This window comes from Mirounga leonina, unplaced genomic scaffold, assembly GCF_011800145.1.
Source record: "Mirounga leonina isolate KUSES-001 unplaced genomic scaffold, KU_Mleo_1.0 Mir_151, whole genome shotgun sequence".
NCBI classification, from domain to species: domain Eukaryota; kingdom Metazoa; phylum Chordata; class Mammalia; order Carnivora; family Phocidae; genus Mirounga; species Mirounga leonina.
The window spans coordinates 13,449,342-13,463,287 of NW_023270377.1; the positions used below are offsets into that span (position 1 = coordinate 13,449,342).

At 36.6% G+C, this 13,946-nt stretch overlaps 1 protein-coding gene across 2 annotated transcripts in view; it reads left to right on the forward strand.

Moving 5' to 3' along the window:
• CUL3 (cullin 3) overlaps positions 1 to 13,946 on the forward strand; it is a 95,283-nt gene that overhangs the window by 77,949 nt on the left and 3,388 nt on the right. Inside the window, exons 13-15 of one of the 2 annotated variants that reach the window (XM_035006997.1) lie at positions 346 to 480; positions 6,574 to 6,760; positions 11,657 to 11,802. In XM_035006997.1, the coding sequence (XP_034862888.1) occupies positions 346 to 480; positions 6,574 to 6,760; positions 11,657 to 11,802 (468 nt within the window). The remainder of the gene's footprint in view (positions 1 to 345; positions 481 to 6,573; positions 6,761 to 11,656; positions 11,803 to 13,946) is intronic. The other variant, XM_035006998.1, reaches the window with a different exon arrangement.

Sequence of the window (13,946 nt, forward strand, 5' to 3'; positions counted from 1 at the left end):
GTAAAATGACAGTGTTGTCTTTTAAGTCCATTATCCCATTGTGTACTGTTAAAATAATTTTAGCTATAACTATAAGGAATTGTTGATTCAATATTTGCTCAATTACATTAAAATGTTCGTAATGGGGAAAAAAGGACAGTCCTTCAATAATGACTTAGTGTGCCTGTGTGTATGTGTGTACACATACCCATTTTTTAAGTGACATTGCCTTTCTATGTAGGAATAAGTTACGTAGTTTTGCTAAGGGGAGAGTTGGATATTACAGTGCTTGTCTTTGAAAAGCATACAGTTAAAGTTATCAGGAGATAATTTTATCTTGCTTATATTTCTTAAAAAATGAAACAGGAAGATGGATCCGAAGTTGGTGTTGGAGGGGCACAAGTAACTGGCTCTAATACACGGAAGCACATATTGCAGGTCTCCACTTTCCAGATGACCATATTAATGCTCTTTAATAATAGAGAAAAATACACGTTTGAGGTATGGGTTGATTATATAAATTTTAAGCATTTGCATTGTTTCTGATTCTCACCTGTTACTGGAGTCCTTCTTATTTGAGTAACCTTTAAAGTTATTATTTGAGTATTATTATTATTATTGTTATTATTAAGTAACCTTTGAGTACCATTAGAGAAAACAGCATAAAACTGGGCTGTGGAACTGTATGAACACCATACACATATTGGGTCACATTTCATTTAGTTTCTTAAAAATCAACTTTATCGAAGCAAAAGTTTTACATGATAAAACATGTCCCATCTCAGTGCATAATTTGATGAGTTTTAACAGATCTGTGAACCTGTGTAAGTGCCATCACAATCAAGGTACAAAATATTACCCCCTCAATTTTTATCCTCCTTTGCAGTCAGTTCCCTCCCCCTGTCCTCAGACTGCTGGTGATTCGCTTTATATCACTGTAGATTAGTTTTGCCTTACTAGAATTCCAGATAGATGGAATCCTGGAATATGAGTTGCTGTTGCCCAGTTTCTCTCACATACCACGTATTTTTGAGATTCACCCATTTGGTGTGTGTATAGTTTCCGTAGTTCATTCCTTTTTATTGCTGAGTGATACTCTAATATATGGATTTACTACGTTTTCTTTACCCATTCACCTGTTGATGGGCTTTTGGGTTGTTCCCAGATTTAGGCTGTTATGAATAGAGATACGTTGAACTTCTTAAGAGACCCAAACTGTGTCCCAAAGTGTTGGTGCTGTTTTACATTCCTGCCAGCAGTGTAGGAGAGTTCCAGTTGCCCCACATCCTCTGCAAAATTTAATAGTCTTTTAATTTTAACTGTTTAACTTGGCGTGTGTAATTTTATTTCATTGTGGATTTAATTCGCCTTTCCTTGACTATGAAGATGCTGAGCATCTTTTCTGTGTTCCTTTGCCACTTATATATCTTGTTTGGTGAAGTGTCTGTTCCTATCCTTATCAGGTTGTTTAAAAGCTTTTTATAAATTTTGGATACAAATCCTTTGTCAGACCTATGTGCTGTGAATATTTTCATTCAGTCTGTCATTTGCCTTTCCATTTTCTTTAAACGACATTTTTTGAAGAGCAGAAGTTTTCAGTATTAAAAAAGTCAAGTTGCCACTTCTTTCCTTTTGTAGCTCATGCTTTTGATATCCTAGCTAAGAAATTATTGGTTACCCTGAGGTCTCAAAAGATTTTCTTCTGATTTTATTCTAAGTGGCTTTTTAGCTTTAGCTTTCACATTTAGGTCTGTGATCAGTTTCAGGTTAATTTTTTTATGTGGTTAAGATTAAGGATTAAGAATTTTTTCCCCTCCTTGGGTGGCTGGCTGGCTCAGTCATTAGAACATATGACTGGATCCTCAGAGTCATGAGTTCAAGCCCTGTGTTGGGGGTAGAGTTTACTTTAAAAAAATAAAAATAAAGATTTATTTCCCCCCACACACGGATAGTCAGTTGTTCACTCCATCATCATTTGTCAAAAAGATTGTTCTTTTCCCTTTAAATTACCTTGGCACCTTTATGAAAAAAATCAATTGACCGTATATGTATGGGTCTGTTTCTACACTCTGAGCTATTTCGTTGATTTCTACGTCTGTCCTAGGCTAGTTTTACGCTACCTTGATAGTGTGAAATTTCTTTTGTGTACCCATCTTTTTTTTCTTCCCTCCTTTAAGTCCTTTGATTACATTAAATTCATTTGGTCTTTTCCCTTACCTTTAATGGGTACGTTGGAGTTGAAATAAAGATCATGCGGTTCTTAAGTTTAAATTTAAGATAAAGAATTAATACTTTGAAAAGCTGTAAAATTACTGCCATATTTATACTTAGTTGAAAGTCAGTTTTCAGATATAGGTGAACGTAGAAATAAGTTAAAGTTCGAAATTTAGAGTAAAATTAAATTGTAGGCCTATTTTAATACCTGCCTCTGTAGTTCCATTTATGTAATAGATAGAATTAAATGAACATTTTTATGTGATACACCTCAAGGAAATGTTTTGAAACCCAGGTGTTTTAGGTCAGTGGCTAAGTCAAGAGGTTTTGCTCTTACCTGTTTCCAGATATGTCTTACCTAGGGAGTAACCTTAATTGTCAAGCACAAGTTACATGTGATTTAGTACCAAGGATATTGATTAAGCAAGTATTGAGTACCTTACTCAAGTTGTAAGCCTCTTCAGACAGAGGTGGAATTAAATCATCTCTAACAGCTTGACTGTTGCACTCTGCAGCTGCCATGGGTAATATATTTTAAACAAAATAAACTGCTTGATAAATGCTAATGTTGGTTTTCAGAGTCATGCTTTGTAAAGACCTAGTGAAAGTAATGGGAGAAACAAAAACATAATCTAATTTTCTAAAGCTGTTATTAGAATTACTAGTAATTTTAGTGGTTCAGGCTTACTCTTCCCTTGCCCCACCAGCTTGGGATCACTAAGGCTAATGAGCATCATTACATAGAGGATAAAATTAAGCAAAAAGTTCTTCTAATATTTCACATTTTAGCTAAGTCACAAACCAGATGCCTGAGTGTAAATGGCATATGTAGGATGCTATTCCTGTGGCTCCTAAAGCCTTCTGGCTGCTTGCATCTTGAACCAGGGGCATTGTGAGAAGGCACTTCAAGTTGGTACTCATACCATGTATTTCATTGTACTCTGCTGCGTAAGTTATTATTAGCTGGCTCTTACAGAAATCATCTCCACAAATTGGAGAAGATAGTTAAAAGTATTTAATACTTTTTAAAAGGAAGCTGATTTTGAAACTTCAACATTGTTTTTTTATGAGTTCAGTAAAATGGCGTATTAGTTACTTAATGCTGCATAACACATCTTAAAACCTAGGGGTTAAAACAACCACCAACAATTTATTCTCTTTCCTAGTTCTGTGGGTTAAAGATTTAGGTGGGGCTCGGTTGGGTAGTTTTGGCTCAGAGTTTCTCATGAGGTTGTGAAGATGTCAGCTGCGGCATCAGTCATCTAATGTTTGTCTGGGGCTGGAAAACACACTTCTGAGCTATTGGTATACTCTTCCTTCCACAGGGCTGACAAGTTCATTTCGCCTGTTGATAAAGAGGTCTTAGTTTCTCTTCACATGGGCCTTAACCACATGATTGTCCTTGCATCCTGGTGGCTAATTCTCCTCCCTAAAGCAAGCCATCCAAGAGACCCAGGCAGAACCTGAAGTGCCTTTGTGACCTAGCCTTAGAAGTCACATATTGTCACTTTCGGATTTTCTTGATCACCCAAGTCAGCCCTGATACGGTGAGGGGATCACACAGGGGTAAAACATACAGGATCATTACAGGCCATCTTGGAAGCTGCCTGCAGAAGGTGGCATTTATTCATAGTGTCACATTCATCCACATAGGCTGCTAAAGCTATTTCCTTTTTTTATGTATTTCTTTAATTAATAGAAGTTTATATTATTTAAAACAGCTAAAATCAGGACATAGGTAAAGTGGTAGTCTGTAGCTTGGATTATTATTAACTAGCATTTGGTTTTTGAAAGAGGTATGGGTATTAATTATTAATACATATTTTTCTGAATGTTCTTCATTATAGTTCTTAAATTTTTCTGAGAAAGAGTCTGAAGTATAAAAACTAATTATGGACAATAGCAATATTAATGTCGGGCAGTAGAATAAAAATAGAAAATGATCACGCAACAGTGATAATTGATATTTCATTAAGAAGTTATAACAATCATTAGTGACATAATTTCACATCATATAAAGGAAAATGGTTGAAGTACAAGGTGAAATAGACAATTCACAATCATAGAAGTCCCTCACAGATGTACTGACTGACCAGACAATAAAAAAGAAGATACAGAAGATTTCATAATTAGCAAATTAAAATTGAAAGCTTTACAGAGAACTTTGAACTCAGAAACAAAATACCCAGATTGCTCTTGGGAAATACCTGAGGCTGGCATAACCTTATTACTAAAAGTGAACAAGGAGACTACAAAAAAGAAAAAGCTATAGGTTATTCAACCTTAAATGCACAAATCTTAAATAAAATACTAGCTAGTCCTATTCAGCAGTGTATTGAAAGAATGATTCTGTGTGTCCAAATAGGATTTATTCCTTTAATACAAAGAAGAAATTTGTTAAAATATAGTTAAGATTTTATTATATAATAAGTTAACCAACCACATGCTGTCTTGCCAGACATTTCAAGGAGAAGACCAATTAATGATTTCTACAGATGTACAAAAAGCATTTGTAGAAGTCAAGTCTTCGTTTCGTATTTCCAGGATATGGGGGACCCTTAACCACCTAACAATAGAATGAAATGCCTTTACTGTCATATGGATATATCTGATGAGAGACCTAAAGCAAGCAGTAGTTAGTAGTAAAATATTAGACCCCTTCCCATTAAAGTTAGGAACAAGCTTTAGGATATCTGCCCTTATTACTGTTACTCAGTATTGTTTTATAAGTCCTAACTAACACACCAAGAAAAAAAAAGTTTTATAAAATACCTGGAGTTGACAGAATTTGTAGACCGTGTGTAATCATCTGAGAACATTGAGGAGAGTTCATTTGAAAAATCAACTTTTCTATAAATCAGAGTTAATCAGAAAATGAGATGAGGAAAGTTATATTTTAAATAAGAATCATAATCTTCCTAGGAATCATTCTAACAAGAAAGGTAGAAGACTTCCAGCAAAAGGGCAATAAAAACAAAAGAATATGAAAGGGCAAATGTGCCCTGATGGGAAATTTACATGTTACAGAGGAGGAGGTATTCCATTTATGTTTAACATTAATACCATTGTCTGAATGGGCATGTTCATGTTACATACATGTGTATTTGTATTCCTGTGTGTGTATGTAGATATGTAGGAAAAGTCATAAAGGATGCACGCCGAATTGCAATAGTTCCCTACGGGAATGATCTGTAATTGTAAAATATCACCTAAGAAGGTATTTCTGGTTCTTTGAATATGATTAAGCAATAACATATGTAAATAAGTCACCTTTAGCATGTACATAATAATTATCAACACTCTAATAACAGCACCTATTTAACTTGCTGGAATTAACATTTATAGCATTTGAAATGGCTAACATAGGTAGACATACAGAGATCATTTGAGGCAAAGGAATGTGCCTCATCATCACTAAGTTTCTCTCAATGCTCACTTACCTGACAGTCCTTTAGAGCAACTTGAGCTGTTGCTCAGATTTGTGAAAGAGAGAATGACTCTCCAGATCAGTTACATAATCAATGTCCCCATCTTCATGCCCATTCTTCCTGAGCTGCTTTTGAGAAAGAAATAGCTCTGGATAGTAAATCAGAGTGATATATCCTACTGTGAAGACTTTGTGGCATCATACATCCCTGTAGACGTGTAGGAACTGAATCATATACGTGTGCAATTCTCATAATGTCCTATGGACCTAAGAGGCACATAATGAACCAAAAAATTACACATTCATTCTTCATACTGCTTTTTTTTCAGTATTACATTTTATTCATACCATGATATGTTGCAAAAATTATCACCTGCACTTCAAAACAGATTTCTTAACTGTTTTTCATGTTTTTCTAGAATTATCAGGTATTTAATTTTTTTTTCATTTGGTCATACAGGCAGTAAATACAGTCAACTTGGATTATAAATTTTGATTGTATGATAGAAGGCCTTAGCTCAGGCTCACTTTGCTTCTTTCTATGAAGGAAGTTGCTGAGCAGAAGTAGTGTGGATCAACTTGGGAGGAAGATTGTAGAGTATTTCTAAAATTAGCAGTGCTATGTTGATTAACACTTTATTTTTACCTAAATATTAAAGCAGGTCAGTAATAATCTCTGCTGGATGACATTTTTAGACCAGGCCTTGTATCTTCTGAAACAAAAAAGTACCTGTCTTTTCAATATTTTGTAATTTGAATCACCATTTTCTCTATAGTTTCTCCAAATAAGTGAGATTTTAGTGAAGGGTCCTAATTCTTTGTTGTAAAGGAAGTTCTTTGTTGTAAATTATCTTTTTAATACCCTCCTTCCTGCTTGGTCAGTTTTACTTTACTAATTAACTAATCTATAATCTTTCCAAAAGTCTAATAATGTCAATCTGATGGAATTTCAGGAAATTCAACAAGAGACGGATATCCCCGAAAGAGAACTTGTTAGAGCTCTGCAGTCCCTCGCCTGTGGTAAACCAACACAGCGGGTTCTTACAAAAGAGCCCAAGTCCAAGGAAATAGAAAACGGCCACATATTCACAGTTAATGATCAGTTCACATCCAAACTACACAGAGTCAAGATTCAAACAGGTATCTGGAATTATATGTTTCCTCTTAGAAAAATGGTACTTTTTCCTCTAAAGAAATTATTATCTGTTGGATTTCTGTCTTTAAAAAAAATAATGCTTGGGGCGCCGGGGTGGCTCAGTCGGTTAAGTGTCCTGCCTTCGGCTCAGGTCATGATGCCAGGGTCCTGGGATCGAGTCCTGTATGGGGTTCCCTGCAGAGCGGGGAGTCTGCTTCTCCCTCTCCCTCTGCATGCTGCTCCCTCTGCTTGTGCTCACTCACTCTCTCTCTCTGTCTAATAAATAAGTCTTAAAAAAATAAAAAATAAAAAAAGTAATGCTTTTCTGGTGCTGCATGACACATAGGCTTAAGGAATTAAGTAGTTTTTATTCATATGTGTTCCTGTCAAAATACAGTTGAATCCAAGTTCAGTAAGCATTTAAAAAAGTAATTGGTGGTGTGAACAGGGTACTTATTTCTATATGGTTTTCGAGAAGGAAATAAAATTTTGTTAATATATTGGTAGTTACAAAATAACTTTTTAACTGGCTGAGTTAACTAATGACATCTATTTTTAAAACTGATTTACAGATTTCTCAAAGTTGGGGTTATCTATCCAGTGTGATTTTCAGATGCAGCTATTTATGTTTAATAGTCTTTTAAGTTTCAAAACCTTTAAAACCCATATTATCTCTCTAAAAACATAGAAATGATCCTATTGTGAACAATTTTTAGTTTGTTTTTAGTTTTAATTAATAATGAACATCCTACTATATATTTAACATAGTGTATGGTGTGTGTTTTCTATGTACATGAAGTGGAAAAGGCACTTTACCTTTACTGATGTTTAAAATTCTAACACAAGTGGCTCAGTCCTTAAGCGTATGCCTTTGGCTCAGGTCATGATGCCAGGGTCCTGGAATCGAGCCCCGCATCGGGCTCCCTGCTCCGCGGGAAGCCTGCTTCTCCCTCTCCTACTCCCCCTGCTTGTGTTCCGTCTCTTGCTGTGTCTCTCTCTGTCAAATAAATAAAATCTTTAAAAAAAAATAAAATTCTAATATAGTTTGCTCCCTGATTTCAAATTTAGTATTAGATAAACTTCCCAGGGCTGACTTCATCCATTACAGCTATGTATGTAGTCTATGTAGTAAAATAGTATTTTAAAGTAAGTTTTAAAATGATGCAGTTCTTTTGATTTTAAAAAATTGTATTTACATTATACATTAATAAAAAGATGAGGTCTTTTAAAAATTATTTTTATGTCAAATATGTAATTGATTGCCAGATTACATTCATTCAGAAATGTTACATACACACTTCTGCTGACCTTTTTGACCCTGATTGGATTTGTATGCCCTCTGAAGCAGAGTGGTGTCTCTTTTAAAGCATTGCCTACTTTGTCCCATGGTTGCAGACCATATCATTGTATCTTCATCACCAAAATGGCCCCATGTTTGGACACAGATGTAAACTGAAAATGAACTAGAACTACATTAAAGAGAGTTATGAAATAAAATATTTGTTTTCCCTAGTGTCAGATATAAGACTTCATAGTTTTAGGCAGATACAGGTTTTGGATTTTAGGACTTATTTGTATCCTAGATTTAGAGGAATCTAGATATGTGGTGATATACATATATCTGAATTACCAAACCTCACCCTGCTTTACCCTAAATAAGTAACTCTTTGTAAGCCCAGATTCCATCATGTCCAGCAGTAATATTTTCAGATACTATTATTGTCATCAAAAAAACAGTCTTCTCTTCATGGATTTTTAATTTTGGGTGGTGGTGGTCTTTGTGTAGTATTTTAGATCTAATTAAAATAGAATTTTTTAAGGGTGCCTGGGTGGCCCATTCGGTTAAGTGTCCAACTCTCAATTTCAGCTCAGGTCATGATCGTGGGGTTGTGAGATTGAGCCCTGAGTCAGGGTCTGTGCTAGGCGTGGGGCCTGCTTGGGATTCTCTCTCCCTCCTCCCTCTGTCACCGCCCCCCGCAATCTCACTCTTGCTCACTCTCAAATAAATAAATTTTTTAAAAAAATAGAAAATTTTGATGTTAAGTGTGTGTATATAGTACTTTAAATCTAATTAAAATAGGGGCGCCTGGGTGGCTCAGTCGTTAAGCATCTGCCTTCAGCTCAGGTCATGATCCCAGGGTCCTGGGATTGAGCCCCGCATTGGGCTCCCTGCTCGGCGGGAAGCCTGCTTCTCCCTCTCCTGCTCCCCCTGCTTGTGTTCCCTCTCTCGCTGTGTCTCTCTCTGTCAAATAAATAAATAAAATCTTTAAAAAAAAAAATCTTAATTAAAATAGGAATACAGTTATGTATGACAAGGAATTCAACTAGATGATCTCTTAAAGTTCTTTTCAGCTATAAAATTCTGGAAAGAAATAATGTTTTCATTTTGAAATATTACTTAGATTATCATGACTCTTAAAAATGTTTTGTATACATTAAAATTTTCTCTCTGTGATAAGTATTGTGACCACACAGATTTTCTTAAGTTGTCAAAATATATCCTTGCCTTTTGGCGCATAGTCAAAGATTCAGAGACTCTGTCTTTACCTAATTCTGCCTTTACTATAGTCAGTAATAGAAGTTCAAACAAAGAAGTTAAAAGTATTACTCAAATAACACAGCCTTTGAAAAGAATTAGATTTGTTGTAATCCACAGCAGTTTCCATTGTTCACAGTCCTCCCCGCCACCACCAGTCACGTTCCCCTTGCCCTTTCCTTTTCCCTGATACAGCTAGATACATATGTACCCATTGCACAAGCAAATGCCTCTGTTACCTTCTTCTTAAGGGAAGGGTATGGTGTGAGGCTCTGGGAGTGAGCTTCTGCCCTCACATTTTAAAAAACATAATTCAGTGTGTATCACCACGGTCTTCCCATTTATCTTGGAAAATACCTCTTTAGGTGGCCAAATCCTACAGAATGAAATAGATTGTTTTAAAAAATTATTTCTTCCTCCAACTTTTTATTTTAAGTATTTTCAAATCCATAGAAAAAGAAATACCAAAATGGACGAAGGTATATGGCCATCACCAGTATTTTGAGTCCTTAAACTTTCTGCCCCATTTGCTCTGGTGCCTTTGACCCCACTCTCCCCCTCTCCCTCCATATATGTATATATTTGCTACAGTATTTTAAATTAATCAGCAAACATCACACCTCTCCCCGCCCCAAAATAGACTAAGATTTTTTTTTTTTTTTAAGATTTTATTTATTTATTTGGCAGAGAGACAGCGAGAGAGGGAACACAAGCAGGGGGAGGGCTAGAGGGAGAATCAGGCTTCCGGCTGAGCAGGAAGCCTGATGTGGGGCTCGATCCCAGGACCCTGGGATCATGACCTGAGCTGAAGGCAGACGCTTAACGACTGAGCCACCCAGGTGCCCCTAGACTAAGATATTTTCTAAAGTAATTGTAGTACTGTATCACACCGAAGAAAATTAATAATTCCAAACATATTTATTTGTATAAATAAATATTTATGTACCACCCATATTTATTTGTCCACAGTTGTCTCAGAAATGCCTTTCAGGAGCACCTGGGTGGCTCAGTTGGTTAAGCATCTAACTCTTGATTTCAGCTCAAGTCATGATCTCATGGTCATGGGATCAGGCCCTGAGTTGGGCTCTGCCCTCAGTGGGGAGTCTGCTTGAGATTCTCTCTTCTCCCTCCCCGCCCCCCTCCTTGCTCACACTCTCTCGCTCTCTCTTTAAAATAAATAAATCTTTAAAAAAAAAAATGTCTTTCATATCTTACTTTTTAAATCCAGGATTCAATCATGGTCTCCCCATTACATTGATTTTTATGTCCTTTTAGTTTCTATTTACTCTAAACCAGTACCCCCCCTTTTTTTAATGACATTGACTTTTTTGAGGAAAAGCATTATTCTTTTTTAGTAGGTCATCTTAATCTAATTTTACTCTTTTTTGTTAAGATATTGATTATCTTTAACTTGGGAAAAGATACTGAAAATAGAATTCTTAACCAAGGGGTTCAATTAGAAACAGCTGAATGGATATGTACACCAGAATGATGTTCTACTAAATTGTACAGTCTGCTATCTTGTGGGTGTGTCCATGCGTAAGTCAGCAATGTCTTATGTGCTTCTTTGTAGTTTTCCAGTTTCTGCCTCCAGAAATTTCATATCTGTCTCTCATTGATGACCAAATAAATGAAAAATCAGTTGCCATTTTTCTTTGTCTCTTACTTCAATTAGAGCAGAGTTGTAAAAGAAAGGGGCTTCTATATTTATTCCCTGAGCAATTGCCTTGAAGACGGTAGGGAATAACAGAGTAAGACTTCTCTTCTCCAAAAGGTTGGAATAGAGTGTGCATTAGTGATAATGAGATTGTGACCAAAAAAAATCAGTAAGATACAAATTTTTAGGTAGTCTGTGACAGGTACAAATAAATTACTTGCTCCTTTAACTGACATCCCAGTGGTACTTTCTGTTTATTGAGCTAACTGCATCTTGGCAACGTATAACTCTATCCTCCTCTTAAAATATCTTGGCATGATGTTAGTAAAATACTAGTTGGCCCTGTAATGAAAATTATTTACTGGTAATTTTACTACTAAGTACATCCAGCTACCATTTTTTCTTCCAGGAGAGGAATCCTTGTATTTTATAAAAATAAAATTGGTTTTATTCTCTCTATAAAATTAAATTCCTAATATTTAAAAATAAGTTACAATTGCAAGATTTTTAGATCCATGATTGTTAATTATTTAAATATTTGTTAAAATGTTGAATTAGGCGTCTTTTGAATGTTTACTTGAATTAATAAATCTGTGTGTATACTCAGGTTGAAATTGGTTTTTCTATGTGGATAATACTAAAGTGTTTATTATAAACTGCATTTTTTCATTACGTGGTAATTACATGGTAAGTGTCTTTTTCTTTTAGTTGCTGCCAAACAAGGTGAATCTGACCCAGAAAGGAAAGAAACGAGGCAGAAAGTGGATGACGACAGAAAACATGAGATCGAAGCTGCTATCGTGAGGATAATGAAATCCAGAAAGAAGATGCAGCACAATGTATTAGTAGCAGAGGTGAGGGTGCTTCGAGACTAGATTAATGTAGGAAAAGCAAAATAATACTAAGAGTTCAAATTTAGGAAATCACTATATTCAAGTTGTTTATAATTTTAAAATGAGGAAACCAGAGTCAGGTAACACTTATCATTCAAAGTATGGCACTTACTTGATAATTAAACACAGCAGGACATCCAAATATGCACACTTTAAGAACTAATATATTTGTAATAAAAAATAATAGAATAATAACACATGAATAAAAAATTTTCCCTGCTACTTAATATTTTTGTGTTAAACAAGCTACCTTTATTTCTAAAAATAAGTGTTGCCATTGAAATAGGTAAATGATTAGGGCTGAATAAAGTATTGGTGGTAGAGGATAGAGAGCTAAGTGAAGACGAATGGGAAGTCGAATGGGCAGGACTTACTGACTGGTCATAGGACACACGGGGAGTCAAGGACCCGTAGGTTTCTGGCTTGGAGGCTAAATGGAGGGAGGGAGGGGCAGCGTGCTACCGTGTTCTGCATTAGTGGTATTCTGTACAAGCCGACTTTACATCAAATGGCAGAGGAAGAGAATTACGTGAGGGATTGGTCAGTCATTGCAAAACTCACGACATGTTGGCAACTAGGTGACTCATTAGTTTTCCCAGCCATTTTCAGGACTCTGGTAGAGTGACAGTGACAGCAGTGTCTCGAGAAGGAAGTGGAGCTGAAAGGACCAAGAGAGGGCCTTGTCCTTTAGGACTGAGTGTGAAGTTGAGGTGTCCTGGATTTTGTTTTTCTGATGGGAAGATATTCAGCATGTTTATAGCCTAGGAATAAAGAAGGAATACTTGAAAGAAAATGGGGTGAGAGGACTTGAAAGGTGAGAGGACTGTAGGGAACACAGGTGGGTTGTAGACATGTTGACAAAGATCGTACTGACTATGCCTCTCTCGAGAACCCAGGGCAGGGTGCAGGGGTGTGCTAAACAAGGGTGGATGCAAGTGTGAATAAATGCATATGTGCAAGGTGGTGGGAGTGTGAGGAATTACAGACTGAAAAAGGATGTGAGGTGATGGTGCTCAGGAACTTGCTGAACTCGAACACATTAAATTTGTGTTATCAGTGTATACCAGAGATTGGCGGACCTTTTTTTAATGGCCAGTTGCAGTGTGAAAGCAGCCACCGATAACAAAAGAGTGTGGCTGTGTTCCAGTTAAGGATTTACAAAATAGGCTGCGGGGCTATGTTTGGCCTGTGGGCTGCATCTTGTCTCCTAGTCTGCCCTGAAGGTGTAAAAACGACGACTTTACTCAGCAAGGAACTGAGTAGTAGATTCTGAATGATGTAGTAAATGTGGAGCCAGATGTTTGTTGAAGAGAACCAAAGGAATCTGGGAGTTGAGGTACTGCTGAGAGTGTAGCTAAAAGTGATCTTGCATGCAGTCTGGACCCCATCAAGGATGTAAGGTCAAAAGAAGTTGTTAGTAGCTTAGGAGAAGGGTCAGAGGATGAGAGATCTCACCTGGATTGAGAACAAGTTTGTTGATACTGGAGCGATAATACTAGAAGGGAGGTAGATTGTAGCTGGAGGCAGAAGTACTGAAGCTCAGATTTCAAAGAATTGTCATTCCATTGTGGCCTTGGGAAGTGAACTCTCCCAACAGGAGTAAAAGGAAAACTGGCTTGTGGATGGATGGGTGTTCTGTACGAGAGGCAGGGTGGATCAGTAGGGAGAGCATGAACTTTGGGGGCAGAAAGGTTTAGATTCTCATCTCTGACTGCTGGCTGTATTTACTTTTAGTGCATGTCAGTCTTCCTATCTGGCTATTTTCCTCATTTGTAAAAGGAGACAACCTACTTTGCAGGATTAAGAGCATTAAATAAATTAATATATACAGAGGGACTGATACACAGTGCACAGTCAGATTTTGGCTGCTGCTGTAGTTAGAATTTTATTTTTACCAATATCACAGTACCTAGAATCCTGACAGCAGCTGGAGAAAAGAATGACAGCAGTGGTACTTTTACCAGGACCAGGCAGCATCATTAATTCATTTAGCATATGCAGTGACTTGATGACATTCACTTAACTTTCCCAGGGGCCCCGTACTCGTAAATGGGAGAGCTGGGATTTGAATCTAGGTACTCTGGGGTCCGGAGTCTGTGCTCCTT